The sequence below is a fragment of the Notolepis coatsorum genome (assembly GCF_963971535.1).
Source record: "Notolepis coatsorum genome assembly, chromosome: 5".
NCBI classification, from domain to species: domain Eukaryota; kingdom Metazoa; phylum Chordata; class Actinopteri; order Aulopiformes; family Paralepididae; genus Notolepis; species Notolepis coatsorum.
Genome location: NC_140169.1, coordinates 139,441,491 through 139,467,090, shown reverse-complemented (window position 1 = coordinate 139,467,090; position 25,600 = coordinate 139,441,491). Strand labels below are relative to the sequence as shown.

The 25,600-nt window shown below is 43.3% G+C and overlaps 1 protein-coding gene across 1 annotated transcript; it reads left to right on the top strand.

The window, feature by feature from the left end:
• Positions 1–1,163: 1,163 nt before the first annotated feature.
• Positions 1,164–22,737, top strand: epm2a (EPM2A glucan phosphatase, laforin). The gene is made up of 4 exons (XM_084315129.1): positions 1,164–1,467; positions 4,178–4,352; positions 20,343–20,587; positions 21,524–22,737. Exons 1-4 carry the CDS (start codon positions 1,218–1,220, stop codon positions 21,805–21,807), a joined length of 954 nt encoding a protein of 317 aa, XP_084171255.1. The 5' UTR covers positions 1,164–1,217; the 3' UTR covers positions 21,808–22,737.
• The last annotated feature ends 2,863 nt before the right edge of the window (positions 22,738–25,600 follow it).

The following is a 25,600-nucleotide window of genomic DNA, read 5'->3' as shown; positions in this document are numbered from 1 at the left end:
CAGACTACTGCTTGACCTGACTCCTAGAACCCACCTCACCCCTGCCCACTTTGACAACCTAGGATGGCTTAGAGTAGACGACAGAGTACAGCAACTTGCAATGGGCCTGGTCTACAAGATACACTACACGACCAAGGTACCCATGTACATGACAAAATACTTCCCAAAGGTCAGTGAATACCACGATCACAACACCAGAGGGAGCTCCACAAATCATGTCAAACCCAGATTCGGCTCAAACAAGAGACTAAACACGTTTCGCAATTATGCCACATCAATGTGGAACGCCCTACCTAAAGCTGTAAAGGAATGTGGATCACTACCCACTTTCAAAAACACTCTCAAAAAACACCTAAGGGAGACTGCAACTCGAAACTGGCCCCTGTAAATGTCCGAACACAACCCCCTCCAATGTACAGTAAATTACCAAGTATGGTCTTGTCAATAATCCAATGTACAGTTTTGTTTGTACAGTTGTACAGTGTCCCCCACCCACCCCTCCTACCCAACCCCCCCCCCACTCCTACCCCCCCCCCCCCCCCACTCCTACCCAACCCCCCCCCCCCCCCCCCCCACCCACCCAACCACCTCCAATGTACAGTCCCCCCCCACCCCCACCTACCCAATCCAATGTACAGTTTCTACATCAAATGTATATACTTTTTTTTTTTCTGGACTCTTTTTGTATCACAAACAGTACTGTAATTGCAAATCTGGTATGTCATAAATGTATAGATGTAGCAGTACTGTCTATCTGTATGTCATGTATGTCATTATGTTAAGATGAATTGAAAATGGGGGACCCTGATGTAAACAAGACGAAAGTCTTTCTCTGGTCTGCATCCCCTTAACAATTGTATGTATTGAGCTGTACTGTACTGTACCCAATCTGTTAATAAAGTTTTCAATCAATCAATCAATCAATCAATCAATCAATCAATCAATCAATCAATCAATCAATCAATCAGTGTCTCTCTCTCATCGGGCGCGTGCATCCCGAATCCCGAGATTCAACAGCAGCAAGGCAGCGCTCTATAAAGAGGAATTGTCCTTTAAGCGCCACCGTACAGCCTGCGGCATCCAACCAAAGACAGGTGGGAGGGTTCTGGTCGCGACAGAACTAAAATAGAAACATACCCGGTATGGTAGGTTGAGTCATGAAACATATATAGGCTAAAGAAAGCTAGTAGTACGACGGTTTAAGTGGTGAGGGGGAAATGCTCTTCAGATTCGGTGTAATTCTCACGCCGGAATGTTCGGACGTCGAGGTGTTTATTTTGGGTTCGCGTGCTGAAATGGGCCACTGGGACATAGACAGAGCGGTCCCGATGAGAGCCGCGCGCGTGGTGCTGTCACCGCGCGAGCCCTGCCTGTGGACCAGCGACGTGCAGCTGGCAGAGCCGTGCACAGACAGGAGCCTGTGGTTCAAGTTCATCAAAAGAGTGAAGGACAGTTACATCTGGGAAGGTAGAATCATGTGGTATATTATTGTGCATGGGGTTTTCATTTATATATATAAAAAAACGGGACGACGATGATTCCGAACAGCTTTTTCCCAATATCAACAGACTAGCAGCCCATCTTACATTTGTGTGATGTACCGTTTCAACCACTTGATGGCGCCAAAGACACACCGCAGGATTTATCATGGCCACCATGGCAACACTTCCGGTATTTTGAGCTCATGGAGCGCGTGTGGGGGGAAAGGGGGCGCGTGAATGAATGTTGATTAAAGCCATTTACGTCAAGGCTCTAATCAACATTCATTAATTGTATCCGCACTCAATTCCCCCTCCCACTCACTATCCATTGCCATGGGCTAAATTATGCCTATAGCCTTTTCCTGTAGGCTAAATAACTCCTCTGCACTAAAAGAAGGATGTCACATCAGGTTTAAGAAAATAGAGCTTGTTTAACTAATTTTTACACATTAAACTTGAATTGCTGTGTATTGTGAATGAATGTCCCTGGGTCTATGTTATGCCCAAAGGGTCTCTTCACCAAAAAACAATGCAGATTTATTTTGCACATAATCGCACACGCATCCAAAACCTGATTGAATTGATTTAATTGAATTGATTGAAAACTTTAATTAATTAACAGATTGCAGAATGGGTACAGTACAGTACAAAGGGGATGCAGACCAGAGAAAGACTTTCATCTTGTTTACATCTGTATTTGCAAATCTGATATGTCATAAATGTATAGATGTAGCAGTACTGTCTATCTGTATGTCATGTATGTCATATATGTTATGATGAATTGAAAATGGGGGACCCTGATGTAAACAAGACGAAAGTCTTTCTCTGGTCTGCATCCCCTTAACAATTGTATGTATTGAGCTGTACTGTACTGTACCCATTCTGCAATCTGTTAATAAACTTTTCAATCAATCAATCAATCAATCTGGGTCCCCCATTTTCAATTCATAATGACATTTATGACATACACAACACAGGGGCGTATCTAGACCCAGCACTCTACCGGGGCACAGGGGGGCACAGAAGTATATGAAGCGAATTTTTTTTGCCGGTTTTGGCTGGTTTTTGGGCGAAAATGGGTGGATTTTGTAACAATTTTTTTTTTTTTTTTTTTACTTTATTTCGGTTTTAGGGTTAAGTTAGGGTTATGTTATTTAATTATTTTGGGGAGCCAGCCCCCAAACTCCTGAAATGCATAGAAATCTATGAAATAAATAAAACAATCTGACATTTATATTAAAAAGAGCTAGCCCCCCAAACCCCTAAAATACATAGAAATCTATGCATTTTGGAAAAGTTACTATATATATAGTCAAGAAAGCATTTAGTCATACTTAAAGTTTAAAGTGCTTTACTTGCATTGAACATTGCATTGAACATTGAACATTGAGGAGACATCATTAGAAAGCACAATGTATGTTTCCATAGTTACGCAGATGACACACAATTGTACATCTCCGCTGAACCAAATGATCATCACAGCTATAAACTCCATTTCCGCCTGTCTCTTAGCAATAAACAAATGGATGACGAACAACTTCCTAAAATTAAATGAGGGCAAAACTGAAATCCTACTAGTCGGTCCTATAACAAAAAGAGAAATGTTACAGAGCAATATGGGGCAACTTACTCCTTGGATCAAACCCGAAGTTACAAGTAAGTAACCTACACTGGCTTCCGGTAACATTTAGAATTGATTTCAAGGTCCTCCTCCTTATATACAAAGTATAAACATTGCGATCATCTACTACTGGTCTATTGAAGGTTCCAAGCCACAGTCTAAAGAAAATCGGGGATGCAGCCTTTGCTAACTATGCACCAAAGTTATGGAACACACTATATGGACATTAGGGAAGCTAGATCTCTTAATATTTTCAGAAATAAGCTAAAAACTTACCTCTTCACCATAGCCTTCTAATACACCCCGCTGTTGATTGTACTGTAGCACTATTTTACTCTGGCCATTCTATTGCATAATTTTACTATCTATTCTACTATTCTATTATTGCACTGTATTATTGGTGTGCAAACCAGTCAACTTACAAAAAAGAGCCTGTTGGAGGATTTCAACAAGATAAATGCGACAACAGTGCAAAATATTTCACTATAATATTTCAAAGCGAAGCAGATGATCATCAGTGGTCTAAATACGTCACAACATACAGATATACAGATGTAAAAATCTAATCTACTCATCTAATCTAATCATGACATGACATACAGTACTGTTACATTTGTGACATGCAAGATATGCAAATATACAGTACTGTTAAACAGAGATCCTAACAGTAAATATATACATACATAAATGTACATTAGGAGGGGGTGGGTGGGTGGGACGGTGTTCGGACCTGTGAACAGTTTTGCACACATTCATTTATTTTGACATTTATTGGGATTCAATTTGTTTGAATATGGCCACCACCAGTGATGTCATTGAATCCTTGTCTTTTAGGGACTGCTACTTTATCATTTCATTGAGCTGTAATTATTAACCCAACACAAAGATTCAGTGTCCCCTTAATGGCATCACCGGTGACCATATTCAAACTCATTCACTCTCAATATGACTGTCAGTCAAACTAAATGAAAAGGTGCAAAACTGTTTGGAGTTTTTGGATGTGTGTGAGATTATGTGCAAAATAAATATATGTATATTTTTAATCCACTATATGGTTAATTTCCTTTGTAACTAGGCAACGGTCCCCATCATGACCGATGCTGTGTGTACGACCAGAAGAACGTGGTGGATGGCGTATACTGTCACCCCATTGGCCACTGGATCGAGGAGGCGGGCCACACAGACGAGATGAAGCACACCGCTGACTTTTACTCTGGAGTGGCAGGACAGCACACCATGCACCTCTCCAGGTACCTTCTCCACCTGAACCTTCAGGTACATCTGAACCTCTAGATCAGTGTTTCTCAACTGGTGGGTCGCGACCCAAAAGTGGGCCGCGGGGCCATTTTGAGTGGGTCGCGGATGTGTGTGTAAAAAAATAAAAAAAGTAATTTATTTTTTTATTTTTAAAATGTTACTACCTATCTTTGTGAAAGTGGCTTCTCAGCTCTGGTCCAGCTGAAGACAAAGCAGAGGAACAGATTGGACATACATTGAGCATGACCTCAGAGTTGCTTTGTCTACCATCACCCCAGACTTTGAGACTCTTGTCAGGAGCAAACAACATCCCCAGTTATCCCATTAGTTCCCTGGGATGTTAAGCTAAGAAGTCTGCTAAGAAGGATATATTATTTATTTATTATTATTATTTTATTTCATTATGTTTTTAGCCCTAGTTGCACTTTTGTTGCAACCCCAGTTATCCCATTAGTTCCCCCAAACTTAGGTCTGTTATGTTAAGCTAAGAAATCTGCTAAGAAGATATTTATTATTATTTTATTTCATTGGGTTTTTAGCCCTAGTTGCCCTTTTGTTGCACTTTTTTGTGTTTATTTAATGTTTTTAACAGTGCATGAAAGATTGCGTATTACTGCAAACATTTCTTTTTGAAATAAATCATAGTGGTTAAAACATTTGGGTCGCGACTTAATGACTAAGGAAAATGTTGGGTCCCGAGGCTAGACCAGTTGAGAACCACTGCTCTAGATGACCTCTAGAAGAGAATAGGCCTCATTCTCTTAGATGAGAGAGAGAAAGAGAAGGAGGAAGAGAAGGGACTAGTTGAGAGCGAGAGGGGAGAAGGAGGGAGAGAGAGAGAGGGTATTCCTTGCCCTCCTAATATTCTCCTCCGACCTTCTGGTTATCAACAGGGGGGTCCGTGGGGGGGTTCCAGGGGGTCCCCGGAACAAGGAGGAATAATTTAATTTCACAATGTCATTGAGCAGAAGTTAGCAGCCCGATAACAGAATGTACAAGAATATTATTATTCCCGGGGCGACAGTGGCTCAGGAGGTAGAGCTGGTCGTCTGGTAATCAGAAGGTATCCTCACAGCAGCGTGTCGAAGTGTCCTTGAGTGAGACACTTAACCTCTTAACTGCTCCCGATGAGCAGGTTGGCACCTTGCATGGTCGCCTCCGCCGTCGGTGTGTGAATGTGTGAGTGAATGTGAGGCATAAGTTGTCAAATGCTTTGGATAAAAGCTGTTATATAAATGCAGTCCATTTACCAGGATTCTGATCACAGGTCTCTCTCTCTCTCTCTCTCTCTCTCTCTCTCTCTGGACTAAATCACATCTAAAAGTATTCTCAGATAGGGGTCCCTGAGACAACATCTTGTTAAATGGGGGTCCGAAGCCTAACGTGTATCAATGTAGGGATTTAGGGGTCCTTGACACAAAAAAGGTTGGGGACCGTAGCTCTAGCCTTCGTCTCAGCTGTACCCTTATCATCTTCACTCTACCCCCTCCCATCCTCCCTACTCTTATTTCTCCAAGCTGACGAAAAGAAAGGCATTTCCGAGTCTGAAAATGTTGATAATCTGTGGCAAGAACTCTTCTATGGCAGAAAAAGTACCGGTAATTAAAGGAACATGCCAAAGTCTTCTCCAGAGTCAGACAAGAAGATAGATACCAATTTCCTCTCTTGTGCGTTCAGTAGAAAGCTATCCGGCTGCGCGCTAGCCCTAGCTTAGCACAAATGAATGGAAGCAAATACAGACCACTAGCCTACTGTAGCTTAAAACTCCGGGAGAGGTGTTTTCGGCCAACAGCTAGGCTAGTGATCCGTATCCACTTCCATTCACCTGTGCTAAGCCAGGCTAGCTATAGCCAGATAGCTTTCACCTGAACGTTATTGTTTTTGAGCGCTTGTGATATGAAGACTTTTGTTTTTGTGTGATTTTCTCATAATGCTACTACTGTATATAACTAATGACATCCCTGGGGGAAAATGTGTTTTTTTCTCCATGATACCATATTTTAAGATTGCGCCCCTTGAGGGATGGATTTGCATTTTCCCTCAGACTCTATAGAATGCCCCCCCCCCACCCCCAAGGCTTTTTTCATTATACCCCCTCCTGTTTATGTGCCTTGATCTTTTTTGATGGAATGTCATTTTGAGGTTTCTCTTTTGAGTGGACCTCCCTTCTTCAGAAGATAATAACGGACAAAATGCCCGTTCCCTATTTCCAGCTCCTGCTTTTTCTACACACTTTTCAGAATGAAAGGATTGTTAGGTTCAGAACGCCCTCTGCCGGGTCAATGGCAGACATTGTTAAGGCTGGCGTGACATCATTACGGGGCATTCTTCAGGTCCTCCTAATCCCCCCCTGCGATGCGACCATGTACAGAGAGCACGTCTCTGGGGGTCAGTCACGGGCAGCCGGCCTCTCCGCTCATATCACTACTGTAAGGTCTTGTAGCTTACTTCGTTTAAACGGTGCTGTTAGTGGTCTAAATGTTACAATAATAGCTCTACGTTCTGACAGCCATCAGTGACATAGAGTGTGTGTTCAGTAACATGGGTCTCCCAGTCCCTCCGCTCTGCAGTAAACAGAAAATACATTTTCTGGTATCCCTTTCCACTTTATCCAATCAGGAGAGAGAGATCAAATGTTCTGACCAAAATAATAAATTGCTGCTGTCGGGACAAAACCTCATAACTCCAAAAACCCAACTTTTCAGCAGATGAAAAAAACTAACACAGATTTGAGGGTGAATAGAGTTAGGAGGTTTAGACAGATGATCGGTTTAATGCTTTCCCATTGTTTAAACTTTGTAAAACCCACACACACATATGGAGGATGATCTACGGAGTTGATTTATATAATAAAAAAAAAATTCAAAAAATGGAGTTATGAGGTTTTGTCCCGACAGCAGCGAAATACAACTTAGTTATAAGCAAAACAATCTGCCAGTGCAGTAAGCAAATTTGGCTTGGCAAGATTTCTTGAAATAATCAAAAATATCTAGGGTTCTCTCTCCTGATTGGATAAAGTGGGAAGGGATACCAGAACATGTATGTTCTGTTTCCTGCAGAGTGGAGGGTCTGGGAGACCCATGTTACTGACCAAACACTGTATATCAGTGATGGCTGTTTACTGCAGAGTGGAGGGTCTGGGAGCTATTTGACACATATTTGAACAACAACATACCACTTACAGCACCTTTAACTAGTGCAGTGCCCGTTCAAGACTAGGGCGTTTCAGAGCCCATGGCCGTTCGCTGTTATAGCACCACCATCTGGCGGTACGTTGTTATGGCACCACATTCGACACTGCACCCCCTTGGGTCCTTGGCAATGAATACACCCGCCAAGTGTGTCAGTTCTTGGTTCTTCTTGAGATAAAGTTTGTTGTCATAGCGCTACCATACGTGGCTTATTATGTGGATACATTCGTCTGGATCCACGGAATCCAGGAAAAAAATTACGAGAGTTACGGTTAAAAAGTAATTTTGTAGCACATGTAGCACAAAGCATGCAATTCTCCGGGACAGACGTGTCCGGACTGCGCTTGGTTTAGGCGAGGAGCGGCACCTAGGTATAGAAGGCCTACGTCCTCCGCCCGTGTACGGAAGATCATCATTTTAAATATTATATATAAAATAAAGGTTTGAAATTGAATTAAATAAGAGTCAGCGTTATTTCCGTACAGAGTGAAATAAGCGACCAACGGTGTTTCGTACAGTGCAGAAACACAGGCTAACTGTATATACTGTATATTCTTTACAATCAATCCAAAACGTTTATTACTCATAAACTGTTGATTTATGTAAATTATTTTGGATGACGAGCGAAAACAGTGTTTCATATACAGTACTGTATCTCATCCTCAAAATAACTTTTGTAAATTGCCAAATCATCATTATCTTAATTTCAGATGTAGTGATTGTAAAATAAACGTCATTATATGTACCATAAGGTATCCAGAAGACTGTTGTCGTCATTTTGACCATAAAATACATGAACACTTTCATTGCCAATGATGCTATATGTCGTTTGTTCATGCCGATCGTTTATTGCCAACGACGCCATATAGCGTTTTTTTTTTTATTTTATTATTAGCAATTTGAATTCATATTTCATCAATCTAGTATCACGTCAGTGCTGCAAACTCTCTCTGAGCTCCATTGGGAATATACCGCCCCCTATCGTCTCCCGGATGGTAATGCACCCTTTTGGAATGGACACAATGAAAATTGATGAGAAAAGAAAAATCCGGAATCCACATTTTACTTCTCAGGCAAGTAATCCGAGCCCATCGGACTCATTGTGGCCCATCAGAAGAGCGTGGAATACATATTTCCAGTATGCAGCGTTGGATCATTAAACGCTATCGATATTTGGAATGGCGATCAGGAATTGGAATAATCTTTTTGGGGAACATCTGATCTGAGGTAAGGAATCTATTTGACCAGTCTTGGGATAATCAGAGCTGTTTTCACAGAGATATCAGCGTTTGCCCTGTGTGTATGTGTGTGTGTGTGCGATCAGGAAATGAGAGATTTGATTTTTCAGCTCGCTTCTCTAGCGTGCATAAGTACACATATACTATCGATAATCTAGCGTTTATTTGAAAACGATTCATAAATAGGCAGAAAAATGACAACGTTTTTTGTGTATTCCAGAATATTCCAGTAAAGGCTGTTTATCACGTAATCTTTATATTTTCCTGAAACTTTCAAAAAACGAGCAATTTTCAAAATGCTATGAAACGGAAATGAACCGATTAAAAAAACAATCTGTTTCAACAATGTTGACTGCAAACAAGTCATTGATAAGCGACGGCCAGATTAGACACATAGCCATAATTGAATACATAGATTATGCGTTCACAAATATGAGAGTGCTATCATTGTAGTGGGTGGCGGCATTCAAGGGGGTAAAAAGGAAAACACGGCTGGCACGGAAAGTGTTAAGCTCCAGTTTCTTTTGAACAGTGTCATGTCATGTTGTCCTTTAAACCGCATGTGGGGTCAGAGGTTAAGTGACGTTTTACAGGAGGATTATATGTTTTGCTAACTAGCCTAAAAGCCACATTGCTGACACTAAATGATCGTTACGACGCCCCAATGCCGTTACGCCCCCCCACGGCGAGAACGCTGACACCGGTGACGTCGGGTGACCTGAGCTGCAGTGCCCACTTAAAAATTCTAAATCCCTGCCTTAGCAGAGAGAGACATCAATACTAGAAGACCTTGCTCACGCTAAAGATCCTGCCCGTTTCACAGACGAAAGTAGCAGTGACCTGTTACCGGCCAATTTATTTCCCTACAGTCACAGGAGATCCTGGAGAGATAAGAGTAGCCGTAAATGCGACAAATCAAATTGATTTGTAAAGCCCGAAATCATGGGCTGGACAAGTCTTCTACAAATCAAGAAGAAACATCACAATAAATCAAGAACAAAAACCCACCATGAAATCCAAAATAAATGTTAAATAGCCTTTCATGGGATGTTTAGAATGACCTCTAGACGTGGCCTCCATGCAGGGAGAAATAATTATTGCTACAGTATGTGTAAAAGTGTGTGTGTGTGTGTGTGTGTGTGTGTGTGTGTGTGTGTGTGTGTGTGTGTGTGTGTGTGTGTGTGTGTGTGTGTGTGTGTGTGTGTGTGTGTGTGTGTGTGTGTGTGTGTGTGTGTGTGTGTGTGTGTGTGTGTGTGTGTGTGTGTGTGTGTGTGTGTGTGTGTGTGTGTGTGTGTGTGTGTGTGTGTGTGTGTGTGTGTGTGTGTGTGTGTGTGTGTGTGTGTGTGTGTGTGTGTGTGTGTGTGTGCGTGCGTGTGGGCGGGCTCAGGAGGCAGAGCGGTCGTCTGGTAATCAGAGGGTTCCCCGGTTTGATGCTGGCTCCTCTCAGTGTGTCGAAGTGTCGAGTGGGTTGGCCTCCGCCGTCGCTGTGTGAATGCGTGGGTGAATGTGAGGCATACGTTGTTAAGCACTTATAATAAATACCGTAATTCCTCTAATAGTAACCCCGGCTTGTATTTGTTTCAACTGTAGCGGGTACCAGGCTTGTATTAGGAGGAGGCCTGTATAAGAGGGAGACCTATATTTCAAATTTTCAAACGGATCATAATGAATAAATCAACATTTTGTGTCAGTTTGAACCCAGTAAAATGTACTGGGTTCATTTATTGAAACCAAGTACTGTATGAAATAGTAAACAGTGCAATTACAGGTGGTCACTGGTCATTTCAACGTTTTCAAAGTGAAATCAAGTAACTAGCTCAGTATGCAGCTCAGTATATTAGTAACCCGGCTTGTATTAGGAGGCCGGCTTATAATTGCTTAGCTCAAGAGCGCACCCGGCCATTAATAGAGACCCGGCTTGTATTTGAGACCCGGTTACTATTAGAGGAATTACGGTAAGTTATAAAAGCACAATATAAATGCAGTCCATTTATATCAACAATACATTTAATAATTTGGTGTCTTATAACTGGATCTGATTAGTGGAATAATATCATGTTTTCTCCTGTGTTTCACCTGCTCTACCACTGCACAGAAATTAGGCATTTTCTTTTGAAAGTGGTAGCCAATGGTTCTCTCTCTCTCTCTCTCTCTCTCTCTCTCTCTCTCTCTCTCTCTCTCTCTCTCTCTCTCTCTCTCTCTCTCTCTCTCTCACACACACACACACACAAGCACAGTATTAATTGGTGTGTGAATGGGATTTCCGTGTGACACTTTGCAATTAATTCAACCGCACAAGCCCTTTGAGAGCCCCTCGGAAGTTAAACCATTAGCATTTGATTTGCATCGCCTTCTCGACCCTCCTCTTTGTGGGTCTCAGTGATACGAGATGTAGGGGTGAACCAAATGTCCTCTGGGCACCATTTACAGTAGCTCATCTCTTTATCCTGTGCCAAATCCATTAGAAGGGTGGATTCAATCACGAGGCGATGATTGAGTGAATGAGAGAGTTCCTCTGAGAAAGATGAGAAATTGACTCAGCCCAATTAATTTTTTTTTACTATGATGATAAAAATATATTCCTCAAAAGAGGATCCATTTTGAGCTGCTCTGCCAATTCACGAGTTGACGGAATGTAACATCATCTAGCGAGCTAACAGCAGGCAGCAGAGCAGAGGAATGCTATACAGTGTAACTTTTAGATGAACTCAAGTTCAAGTTTCAAGTTTGTTTATTATTTGTCACAACAAAATACAGAACACTTTATGATGAAATGCTTGTTTCTGTATGAGCCCCTGAGAGTGTGCTACATACAGTACAAATAAAGTAAGTAAAAAAAGTTATTAAGAAGTAAGTAAAAAGTAAGTAAAGTCAATATACATATATACAATACAGAGTAAAAATGAGTAACAGTGAGGTACAATGCAGAGGTACAAAACGTAGGGTAGGGTGCAAATGAGGTATGAATGTAGTGCAAATCTCTTTAATAATAGATACATATAAAGTGTGTTAAAGTGTCTAAAGTGAATAAAGTGAGTGGTGTTTGTTTAAAGTGAGTGTGTGTGCAGTGAGTGTCGATGATGGGTTGTTACATAGTGTCGTTGTCATTGAGCATCCTGATCAGGGGCGGAGCTAGGGGGTGGCTACCTGGGCTCAAGCCCCGGATGTATTCTGAAAAGCCCCGAATCTATTTAAAAATTTTTTTTTTTTTTTTTTTTTTTTACAATTCATCATTGTTACATGAAAATATGTTTGCACCAGATTTAGCAGAAGCTAATTTCCATCTGTGGTCTATCCAGCTGCTAACTGTATTTGAGTGAGTTAAGTCTTGGTGTTATGGTAGACTCAGACCTAAGCTTTAAATCACAATCAACAAGTTAACAAAAACTTAATTCTTCCACCTTAGAAACATAGCTAAAGTACGGCCATTTATAAATCAAAAGGACGCTGAAAACCAGATCCATGCCTTTATCTCAAGCCAACTCGACTACTGTAATGCACTCCTTACCGGCCTCCCGATTAAATACGATGATAACTATTTTATTGCAATGCACTATTGCATTATTTTATTCTATTTTACTAACTATTTTATTGCACTGCACTATTTTACTTTGTATCAGTGAATCATAGACGCCTGGCCATAAGAGCATTCGGAGCATCTCTGCTCTCCCACTATTGAACTTGGGGGAGCAAAGGTATAATCTTGCTCCACCACTTTTTGATTATATGGAAAATATGATATATCCCCCCCCAATATATAAATCTAACCATAACTACGTTATGGTTAACTGAGTTTTATAGTGAAAAGAGCAACTTTATTGGTCAAGATTGAAGGCTCTATATTGCAGGAAATTGCACGTACAGGTTCATTAAATTCAAAAAAAATCTGTCGTGGAGGGGGTCGTGCCTGAGCCCCTCCAAACCACCCCTTGCCTGCCAAATTTTTTTTAAAAAAAATTTAAAAAAGAAAAAGAAAGTAAAAAAAAAAAAAAAAAAGTGGGCCCATCTGGGCTAAGCCCCGGATCTCCTACAATCCTAAATCCGCCCCTGATCCTGATGGCCTGGGGATAGAAGCTCCTTCTGAGTCTCTCTGTACCGGCCATGAGACTCCGGTAGCGCTTGCCTGACCGCAGCAGTTCAAAGAGGCAGTTGTTTGGGTGACTAGAGTCTTTGATTTTTCTCTTAGCCTTGGCCTGCAACTCTACTGTAACGCACTAAAAAATATATAATAATATAATAATCTTTTCACCGTCATCTTGATTTAAAATATGGTTAAAAGTGTACTATTAGTTTTAATCATTCAAAATGAAATTAATTTCATTTGGATATGGAATTGTGGATTTGGTCTTTTTTATGTGAATTTAGTCAAAGTTGCAAAGGAGGGGCGCCAGGGTGGCGCACCACGTAGATGCGCTGCAACGCGGACGTCCCGGGTTCGACTCCCAGACCCGGCGACCTTTGCTGCATGTCTTCCCCCCACGTCTTCTCCCAACCTTCCTCTCTGTCTGGTCTGTCCAAAATAAAGCAGTAAAAATGCCAAAAAACAAATCTAAAAAAATATATATAATAAAGAGAGAGAGAAGGAGGGAGAGAGAGGGTATTCCTTGCCCTCCTAATATTCTCCTCTGACCTTCTGGTTCTCAATAGGGGGTCCGTGGGGGGTCCCCAGAACGAGGAATAATTTAATTTCACAATGTCATTGAGCAGAAGTTAGCAGCCCGATAACAGAATGTACAAGAATATTATTCCCGGGGCGACAGATTAAGAGGTAAAGTGGAAGACGGCACAGCAAAACACCCCAAAACTATTTTGTCGTGTGCTTAGGGCCCCATAAAGGCTTGGGGCGGCCCTGATTTAAAATCTGGATTACCTCATTTTAAATCTAGATGAACTAATCTCTGATTAGAGCACATTTGGGATTAAATTAAACCTTGTTTAAACCCGTAAACATAGTGACTCATTTGACTCAATCTCATTAGACTTCAATTTGGCAAAAAATCAAGTGATTCACTAAAACCCGGAGATGTAATTATTTGCAGAAAACCCAGTTTAAATCCCTCCACACTCTCCTCGTGTTGATCCAGAGCTCAGCGGCTAATGACAACACCTGATCCCTTGCACTTTGGTCTCACTAACCATGGCTGAATGAGGACACAATGAGAAGTTGGCATGAAACCCACCGACACACCTTGCATGAGAATGAGCTGGGTTTGGCCGGCGCCATCAGATTTTAATTTGTTGATCCGTGGACCTTACAAGCTCGTGTCAAGGACCTATGTTCGACGGGAAGCACCGTGCCCTTGTATCTCCCTCCTATTAATAGCATTGTAAATGAAACTCCCTAGGCGTTGTGTCAATGTGGGCCCTGCCAGGATCACACACACACACACACACACACACACACACACACACACACACACACACACACACACACACACACACACACACACACACACACACACACACACACACACATGGCTTCACAATGTGTGTCTCTTTATTGGTTTCATAGAGACGTTAATTCATTTTGCAGGTGCTTTGTCCCCCATCCTTTGACCGGGGAGTTCACAAGGACATGGCAGCTATCTTTATAATGAGGTTTTAAAGCTGGTTGTACTTTATTTGAACGGGTGAGGATATATATATTTTATATATATATATATAGTTTTTAAGACACTTGTTTTTCCAATTATGAAAGTGGGATTTCAGTGTCACCGTGCGAGTGCTTTGAGTGGCAGGTTCACTCAGGACGCTGTGAGAGCAGTTCTCAATCAGGAGGCTCCAGGGGGGATAGTTTCATTTCACAATGAGAGAATATATAAGAGTAACTCCTCTAATAGAATAGAATAGAATAGAAATACTTTAATCATCCCGAGGGAAATCTGGCACTACAAATCGCTCACAGTAAACATTCAGGTAGACAAAACAAAGTCACAAATAAGAATAACAAAAAAATGCCTATGAATAAAATAATAATAATAAAATACGGTCCGGGATTTAAATTTCCTATGTTATGTATATACATTTTTTTTTTTGGTCTTTTTCCCCCTCCATTTTTCTCCGATTTTCTCCCATCCCAATGTTAGTCGTATGCCAATTCCCAGTCCCTTCCTGATCGCTGCGCACTTACCCCCCACAGTCAGATCATCTGGGAGAGTGGAGGCTACCACGTGCTTCCTCCGACACACGTCCAGCCAATCACCGCTTCTTTTCACCTGGCAGCGCGGATTCTCATTGAGAGGGCGTAGCGTGTGGGAGGACCACACTATCCCCCTCACGTCCAATCCGCGCTTAGCAGGCGCCCCGACCGAACTGTAGGAGTCGCTGTTTACAACGACCCGGACCCACCCCGCCAGCTTCTCCCACCCTCTGATACAGCCAATTGTATCAGTGCAGACGGCCAGCCAAGCTGGTGACAACCCCGGAGCTGTGAGCTGGATTCGAACAGGCAAATCCAGCTCACAGCTCCGGGGCTGGTGACGAACGCAATCTCCGCTCGGCCACTAACCGCCCTTGTATATACATTCTAATATAAAATATACAGTAAAGATGTACAGAAATCTACAGTAAGTGTACAGTAAGTCACTAATCATAGGTTTCACTCAATCGTAGTCCGCAGCCTAATGTGTATCAATGTCGAGGTCCTTGATGTGGACAAAGGCTTGAGAACCACTGCTCTAGCAGAGCCGCACGGTAGTGTAAAGGGGCGACAGTGGCTCAGGAGGTAGAGCAGTCGTATGGTAATCGGGAAGGTTCCCGGTTCGATTCCCGCTCCTCCCGGGCAGCGTGTCAAAGTGTCCTTGAGCAAGAAGACACTTTAACCCCCTAACTTCTCCCGATGAGCAGGTCGGCACCTCGCACGGTCGCCTCCGCCGTCGGTGTGTGAGTGAACGGGTGAATGTGAGGAACAAAATTGTAAAGCGCTTTGAATAAAAGCTGCTATATAAATGCATCATTTACCATTTAAAGGTGTGCTCTGTAACGCAGTCAAACAACGGCCTCTAGGCAAAAGAGCCGCCCTGCTTGGTATTGTACTTTGTTAGTTTTGGTCTGATGTGTGGGTTGGAAATTGGAATTTTGTCCTGTGACCCGTTATAATGTGAATTTCTCCAGACCTCTCTTCTTGGCAGAGCCTGAGGTGTGGCCAGCAGTAGCAACCCCCTCCCTGCCCCCCTCCCTGCCCCGCCCCCCTGCCCGCCCCCCTGCCCCGCCCCCCTGTCCCCATTCAACTTCAACACACACATCAGTCCAGGTACCAATACCAAGTGGGGCGCTTCCACCCAGAGGTCGCTGTCTGACTACCATACAGATCTTTTAGTATGCTGCCGTGTCGCAGAGACGACCGAGGAAACCGACGGTAAACACAATGTGACCGCTGGACTCAAAAAAGGGATTCAAACAAGCACAACTTTTAATGGAGATGATTCATCATTTCATCTCATCGTCGTTGGTGTCCAGGTCCTCTGTGAGTGGAGTGGAACCAGACGGGCTTCCCTGCGAAAGAGAAAGTCGTAGAAGTAGAGAGACGGAGAGCATGTGGGGCCAAGGGCACACTATGACTATCTGTGCGCGTATTGAGTGCCCCCCCCCCCCCCAGCTTATCCCTTTCACTGCCACACTACAGAAGGTTAACCCTTTACTATCACATTACCGGTTAAGGTTTTCTCCGGTTATACCGAGGTGTCTCCTGGCAGCAGGCGGTCTGCCGGGCCAATCAGAGCGGTCTCTGCTGAGACACAGGCGTCCTTTCTGTCTTTCACGCGTCCGTCCGTCCGTCCGTCCGTCCCTCCCTCTCTCTTTCTCTCTCTGGCTGTCGAGCTTATGCTTAGTAATGAGAGCTCAATGATGCCTGGCCTCGGATCAGAGTGACCAGACAGGCAATGAGGAAGAGGAGGAGGAGGAGGAGGTCAAGAATATCACCATGATGAGAGAGAGAGAGAGAGAGAGAGAGAGAGAGAGAGATGAAGAACATGAATTCCAATATATTTTTGCTTCACCCCTTACTTTGTGAAGTGAAGAATTTGATGAGAAATTCTAAATGTGATTCTGCTAGGGCCAGCTCGCCTGTGGTCTGTGCTGGATGATAATGTCTAAAAATAGCCAGCTGCTCTCTTCGAGGAAATCTTTTCAGCTCCTTTGCTCATAATACTAACCGGTCACTGTGGATTCTCTCTCTCTCCCCCCCCCCTCTCTCCATTTCATTCCCTTAGGTGTGACTATCACTCTCTGCACACCTTGCCTCCTGATTTGAGAGTGCTACACTTCCAAGCACTGACTCACCACATTAGGGACGCTCACCCTCGTCGGTTAGTCAGTTGACCTGTCTCAAGCCCCGCCCCCTATTTTCTTGGTCCTCCAATCACAACTGTTTTGTAGGGGTGGGAATCGCCAGAGATCTCGCGATACGATACTATCGCGATACTTGAGCCGCGATACGACAGTATCGCGATACTCGATATATCGCGTCTGTTCATCTCACTTCAATCATTTTTATTGCAGAACATGGTATTTTCTCAAGCAGACGGATGTAAACACTGTAATCTGTGTTACCTGACAAACTGAACTGTTGGTATTACAGTCATATTCCAACTTCACTGAATGCACATGTGTGTGTGTGGACTACTGTACTATTACAGGTATTGAAATGAACAATGCAACTTCCTTATACAAATTATTTTTATTTATTTTTTATGAATAATTAAATATCGATACTTGGCGTATACTTTCGATACTTTTTCCCCCACCCCTACTGTTTTGGTACGAATGGCGTACTGTACTTTGTGTGAATGAGACACCTTACAGCCTGTTTTTTTTAGGCCAGCTATATGTTTCTGTAAAGGACTTCTGCTCATATCTTTACTAAATGTCAATGAAGTCATGTTGGTGAATGACTTGATACAATTGAGTTGCACTGATTTTAGATTCCCAGCTCAGAATCTACGCCATTGGAATGCACTGGAGAAAATGACATCCATCTATATCGCAGGATGGAGTTTTAAGCGCGGTCACGATGAATGGGTTCCAACCTAACGCTGCTTTCACGTCAGGAAGAGAACTTCTAAATCCATTCTGGTAGTTTTTTCATCTCGTTTCTTCTTCTCCGCGCTGTGTGACTGATGTTTGGTGTCGTGTGATAGATTTGGAAGAAAACTGTCTTTTTCTCATGGCAAGACCTCGACTTTGATGCAAACACACTTTGTTTTCGTTTGAATCAAATACAAGATAAGATATTCCTTAATATTGATCCCCTTGGTGAAATTCGGGCGTCTTAGCAGCGTGGGAGCGGGGGGAGGGGGAGGTACAGGTATGGGCAGGGTAATAGTAGAAAGACATAAATATAGGCAATACAATTGGATCTGAATATAAAAAATATGAGAACTAAACAATTTAATCAAAGGTTCAGATGAGGGTCTGCCATCTATATCTTATATATTATACGTTACAATAAATATGGTCAATAAAGAGTAAAGAGACAGTATACACAAGGTGCAATACACACAAGGTGCAGTACACACACGGTGCAGTACACACAAGGTACAGTATACACAAGGTGCAGTACACACAAGGTGCAGTACACACAAGGTGCAGTACACACAAGGTACAGTATACACAAGGTGCAGTATACACAAGGTGCAGTACACACACAAGGTACCGTACACACAAGGTGTAGTACACACAAGGTGCAGTACACACAAGGTGCAGTACACACAAGGTGCAGTACACACAAGGTGCAGTACACACAAGGTGTAGTACACACAAGGTCCAGTACACACAAGGTGCAGTACACACAAGGTACAGTACACACACGGTGCAGTACACACAAGGTACAGTATACACAAGGTGCAGTACACACAAGGTGCAGTACACACAAGGTGCAGTACACACAAGGTACAGTATACACAAGGTGCAGTATACACAAGGTGCAGTACACACACAAGGTACCGTACACACAAGGTGTAGTACACACAAGGTGCAGTACACACAAGGTGCAGTACACACAAGGTGCAGTACACACAAGGTGCAGTACACACAAGGTGTAGTACACACAAGGTCCAGTACACACAAGGTGCAGTACACACAAGGTACAGTACACACAAGGTGCAGTACACACAAGGTGTAGTACACACAAGGTCCAGTATACACAAGGTGCAGTACACACAAGGTGCAGTACACACAAGGTCCAGTATACACAAGGTGCAGTACACACAAGGTACAGTACACACAAGGTGCAGTATACACAAGGTGCAGTATACACAAGGTGCAGTATACACAAGGTGCAGTATACACAAGGTGCAGTATACACAAGGTCCAGTACACACAAGGTGCAGTACACACAAGGTACAGTACACACAAGGTGCAGTACACACAAGGTGTAGTACACACAAGGTCCAGTATACACAAGGTGCAGTACACACAAGGTACAGTACACACAAGGTGCAGTACACACAAGGTACAGTACACACAAGGTGCAGTATACACAAGGTGCAGTATACACAAGGTGCAGTATACACAAGGTGCAGTATACACAAGGTCCAGTATACACAAGGTGCAGTATACACAAGGTGCAGTACACACAAGGTGCAGTACACACAAGGTACAGTACACACAAGGTGCAGTATACACAAGGTGCAGTATACACAAGGTCCAGTATACACAAGGTGCAGTATACACAAGGTCCAGTATACACAAGGTGCAGTATACACAAGGTGCAGTATACACAAGGTACAGTACACATAAGGTACCCTAACTGGCATTATATACGTCATACGTTGTAGTCCGTGCAGATTTGGTGGTAAGAGTCAGACACACCTATGCTAGTAACCCTCTGGCATTATGCCGTCCACGGCTGACCTGTCTCCTGTCCTGTCCTGTCTCTGTCTCCTGTCTCCTGTCCTGTCTCCTGTCTCCTGTCTCTCTCTTCTGTCCCCTGTCCTCTGCTGTCCTGTCTCTCTCTTCTGTCTCCTGTCTCCTGTCTCTTGTCTCCTCTCTCCTCTCTCCTGTCTCTTGTCTCCTGTCTCTTGTCTCCTCTCTCCTGTCTCTTGTCTCCTGTCTCTTGTCTCCTCTCTCCTGTCTCTTGTCTCCTGTCTCTTGTCTCCTCTCTCCTGTCTCTTGTCTCCTGTCTCTTGTCTCCTCTCTCCTGTCTCTTGTCTCTTGTCTCCTCTCTCCTCTCTCCTGTCTCTTGTCTCCTGTCTCTTGTCTCCTCTCTCCTGTCTCTTGTCTCTTGTCTCTTGTCTCCTCTCTCCTCTCTCCTGTCGTCTCCTGTCTCCTCTCTCCTCTCTCCTGTCTCCTGTCTCTTGTCTCCTGTCTCTTGTCTCCTCTCTCCTGTCTCTTGTCTCCTGTCTCCTCTCTCCTCTCTCCTGTCTCCTGTCTCTTGTCTCCTGTCTTTTGTCTCCTCTCTCCTGTCTCTTGTCTCCTCTCTCCTCTCTCCTGTCTCCTGTCTCTTGTCTCCTGTCTCTTGTCTCCTCTCTCCTCTCTCCTGTCTCTTGTCTCCTGTCTCTTGTCTCCTCTCTCCTGTCTCTGTCCCCTGTCTCCCCGTATGTCCTCCGGTCCCCAGGGTGCTGCCGCGGATCTGGCTGGGGAGCTGCCCTCGCCAGGTGGAACACGTGACCCTGAAGCTAAAGGAGGAGCTGGGGGTCACGGCCGTGATGAACTTCCAGACGGAGGCGGACGTGGTCAACAACTCCCACGGCTGCCGGCGTGACCCCGGTGAGGTCATGACCCCGGAGACCATGACGCACCTGTACCGGGACTGCGGCCTGGCGTACGTCTGGCTCCCCACGCCGGATATGAGCACCGAGGGTGAGGGTTATTACCTCGGATGTCGGGATCAATTTGTTTCTTTGTTAACTAGTTAACGTTTGATATATTGGTTGATATATATTTCCTCAGATAGCTTGTATATTTTACATTTGAATACAGGCTTCAAATAACGTCTGGCACCAAATAGGGCATAGAGCACTGGTATTCTGATGTGATGACCCTTCTTTTATAGTTTCCGTGAGGAGAATGAGCAAACTAGAGCTACAGGTGTTAAACCTGCGAAGGCTTGAGACGCTGGGTTCAAGCCCAGCTCTCCGCATTGCTATCAGCTTGGCTGGTCGTTCATACTAACACAATTGGCAGTGTTAGGGGTGGGAAAGCTGATGGGTGGGGATCGGACGTTGTGGACAGCAACTCCTACAGGTCGGTTGGTGCGCCTGCACAGCAGAATCAGGAAGCGACGGGGGCGGCGTGTCCCTCCCACGCAGACCCCCCGCCGCTGAGAGATCGCGCTGTGCAGGTGTTTTTTGGCATTCGAAGCTTCGGGGCCGAGATTATATATATTTTTTATAATTTCTTTGAATTTTTTAATGTTGTGGGACTTGTACAGCACTTTGTTCAACTTTGTGCTGTAAAGTTTAAACCTTTTTAAATCTTAGACAAACTAAACACTTTCTTTCATGAAATATTGTAAGCCATCATTTGAGGCTTTATAAAAGCAGCACAATGAACACAAATCTGTCAGTGCCGAGTCCGACCTCATCTTAAATAACAAACAGCATTGCTTGTTGTAGTTAACAAAGAGAGGCAAAGTTGATTTTGCAAAAAAAAATTTAAAAGTAGAAATCTTTTTATTTAAATTTTTTTTTTATATATTCGAATTTTTTTTACCATTCGAATCCCATGCCCATCGAACAAAGCTTCGAAGTATTTAAGACAGCCCTAGATTCCACGTCTCTCTCTCTCTCTCTGCAGGGCGGATCAGAATGCTGCCCCAAGCCGTCCTCCTGCTCCACGGCCTCCTGGAGAACGGACACACCGTCTATGTCCACTGCAACGCCGGCGTGGGGAGGTCCACCGCGGCCGTGTGCGGCCTGCTAATGTACGTCCTCGGGTGGAGCCTGAGGAAGGTGCAGTACTTCGTCACGTCCAGACGGGCGGCGGTGTACATAGACGAAGAGGCTTTGGTCCGCGCCGAGGCGGACTTCGTGCAGAAGTTCGGACAGCTGCGATCTTCCGTCTCTTACCCAGAGACATGAGGGAGGATCAGAGGATAGGGTCCCTAGTTAGAGACTAGAGAGACTCGCTGTTGTCTGCAGATATTCACTTTTGCCATTTTAAGCTCGACATTGGCTTCGAAGTCTCTTATTCGCCCCAGTGGAGCCACATGGTGGTGGAGAGTTGCCAGAATTACGATGCATTTAAAATGTTAAAACCGAAAACGATTGTCTGATATGACATACTGTACTTAAATATAAAGAACACATTAAATATAAAGAACACATTCATCTTTGTCGTCGGCGTGATTTTATAACAGAAGGTGCCCGAAGGTGAGAAGTAACTTTTTCTCTGAAAACACTGGCTGACAGCAAGGGCTCTGGTTTGAGCCAAGTGGCTGTCGTGAGCCACTCGCTGCTCAGCTATCCGGGGAGAATTCTGTTGGCTGCCATCGCCAGCGTAGACTCTGCAAGCAATTAATCCTGCTGTGATAGGTCACGTTTTACCTTACCTTTACCGTTTTGACTTAGGGATCCGCCCTGCCCTGACAGTGCTCATCGGTCACACTCCAGCACAGTCACGTGCAAGAAACAAGCCTAGTTGGCATCAGGACTTTGTTGCACACTGAGTGAGAACTAAGAGTAATATTGGTTGAGCATATATAATTATATCTTGATAATGATTGAATAACCTGTGCTCCCTTTGTTTAATGATTACCTTGAGTTACACGTTTTATGATACTGTTAAGTTTACTTAAGAAAGTGAAAAAGCAAAAGTTCAAAATTTGCATGATGCTGAGTAGCAAGTAACCTTCTTTTACAGAGAAGGGAGATGTTGTGTTCTCTAATATTACATGTTGAAGCTGTACTCCCAAGAGTCTCCACTATGGGGCATAGTTAATGCAATGCCACGTTATGCATACAAGTGAGGAGAGAAGAAGAGTCCTTCCTTGCTGTACCATGCAGTATGATGATAGACCATGCTTGTAACCTGACGTGCTTGAGTAAACATGCTAAAAGCTAAAGAGTGAACCTGTATCCGGAGTCTTCTTACTACACCTCTACACCATACCAAAATACTACGTACGTACATCATAACACATACTGATGACATTTTTTATCTTTTTTGAGGATTTACAGACATGCTAGGCTAACGATTTGGCTAGTTTTGACATCAAAATGAGAAATGATTGTATTTACAATATTACAATTTACATTCCTGATATTTAAAGAGGCACTTCACCAAAAAACTGTTGATTTATTTTGCACATGATCTCACACACATCCAAAAACTCTTAAACAGTTTTGCACATGTGCATTTAGGTCGACAGTTATTGGGAGTAAATTCGTTTTTGCAGTGATGTCATCGGGGACATTGGATCCTTGCGTTGTGTTAATTACAGCTCCCTGAAATGATAAAGCAGCAGTCCCTATAAGACTAGGTGTTGCTATTATTTGATTGACATAATTTAATGAAGCTGTAATTAACTCAACGCAAGGATTCAATTTCCTCTGATGACATCACTGGTGGCCCAATTCAAACTAATTTACTCTCAATAACTGTCAAACTAAATGCTTCTGTGCAAAACTGTTTGTGTGTGATTATGTGCAATATAAATCTGCATTGTTTTTTTTGGTGAAGTGCCCCTTTAACCCTTTCACTACCACACTACAGACGGTTAACGCTTTCACTACCACAGTGTGGTAGTGAAAGGTTAACCCTTTGGTGTGTGGCAGTGAAAACCTTCTGTATTGTCGCAGTGAAAGGGTTAACCCTTTGGTAGTGTGATAGTGAAAGGGTTAAGCAGTTGATTGCTGTTGCACATGTCAGTTTTGTGGCATTCAGTCTTCGCCTCCTATTAAATTCCCCGCCCGTCTGTTCTCTTCCTACTGTATATCTAATCTAACCTCTTTGACGCAAGGGCAGAAATATAAATAGTTCCTTTTTCTGCCTGCATCTTCTTTATAAATGGAAATTACTCCCTTTAGTCACTAACACTTGTGTGCTATTTCACAGAGACTGCTTTTCTTTTTATCAGCAAGGTTGTCTGGGAGGGAATCGTAATTGCTGCACATACGACAATGTAATTTTCACATAACCAAAACAAAACAACGCCACGAATCCAGAAAGCTACCATCGCCTCTCTCTCTCGATCCGAAAGAGCCTCCAGACTTTTTATCAGCAAGGTTGTCTGGGAGGGAATCGTAATTGCTGCACATACGACAATGTAATTTTCACATAACCAAAACAAAACAACGCCACGAATCCAGAAAGCTACCATCGCCTCTCTCTCTCGATCCGAAAGAGCCTCCAGACAGAAGAATAGAACTCCGCCCAAGCCTTTTTCACTGCGTCTGATCGCATTCCATCTTTGTTTATTTATCCCCATACGGTAGACGCAGTCAATTCAAACGGGTCCTCTGAATATGAAAGGCAACCCCCCCTCCCCGCCCCTGGACCATTTCTAATGCATGCATAATGAGACATTATACGAATGCTGTTTAGCTGTAAATTCAGAGTCTGTGTCTAAACTCCTTTATGCGATTGATTGCTTTTATTTTCCGCGCCTGACTTTAAAGAACGTGGGAGTCAGTCCCCCCGGATATCTTCCATGTAAAAGTACATCATTGTTTTGTGAGTTCTGGAAAGTGCATATTATCTGTCGTACAGTTTCACAGACAGCCAGTTCAGGTATCAGCTGTCCACACCTTATTTCCAGCATCCCCTCAACTTTCCATAGTCCCGATGGGTGTCCCGATCCAAGTCTTTTAATATTGAGTATATTATAGTCGATAATATAGATTAGATGCAAATCTATTGTCATCATACAGCACAAGTACAGTACAGTACAACGAAAAGACGTTTGGCATCCAACCATAGTGCACATGTAAACAGTAACACTTCACAACAGTAGTAATATACAATGTACAGGTGATTAAACTGGTTAAATTAGTACTGCTGGGTGTAGTGTTAATCAGATGTACAGAGTTGAAGTATTAATATGTACTGTGATACAGGTATAAAGACTGTATGGTAGTAAGTCATACTGGCCTGCAGCATAACTAGTAAGAGTAGGTAAGGGATATGTACAGATATAGATATAGTATCGGATATGTAAAAGCATTATGTGCAGGTATGTACAGATGGATGTGGATAGATATATATATACAGTAAGAATAAATACATATATATATATACGGTATATACTGCATTATTATGCTGTCATACAGAGTTAGATGGGTTATATGCAGGTGTATACGTCTGTACATATAGCAGCACAGTGCACACTTAGAGGTCAGAGTTAAAACAAGTCACAACTTGGAATGGAACAACGCGCCCGCCATGTTCTCAAACCTCTGCCTCGTCTCCTCCAACTGTTTACACTGGCAGAATCTGCAAAAGAAGAGCGGATCTGTATTTACTGTAATATTGATATTGAGAATGATTTGATGTTTTATTGTCCATTATATTATGAGTTGCGTCAACAATATGTCTCCGTTAGGACCCGTGTATTTCGTTGGACAAAGTTTTCCACAAATAACACATTTTATTCCAGCAGGGCAGATTTGTGTTGTGCTCACGGCACCAGGCCTGTTCCCACCAGTGGTCCCAGCAAGCCTGTATTTACTCCCTTCATTCTCCCCTTTACAGTGGCATTCATTCTGCTGATTTAAGCCATCAGGGACCTATTCTTTAGACGCGCTGCGATGCCTCCCCTCTCCACGGACCCCTTAATGGATCCGCCACCCAAGATTTCTCTCTACTGTAAAATGAAATGGAGAGGGTGGGCGGGGGGGGGGGGGGGGGGGGGGGTGGATGCAAAGAGGAGAAACA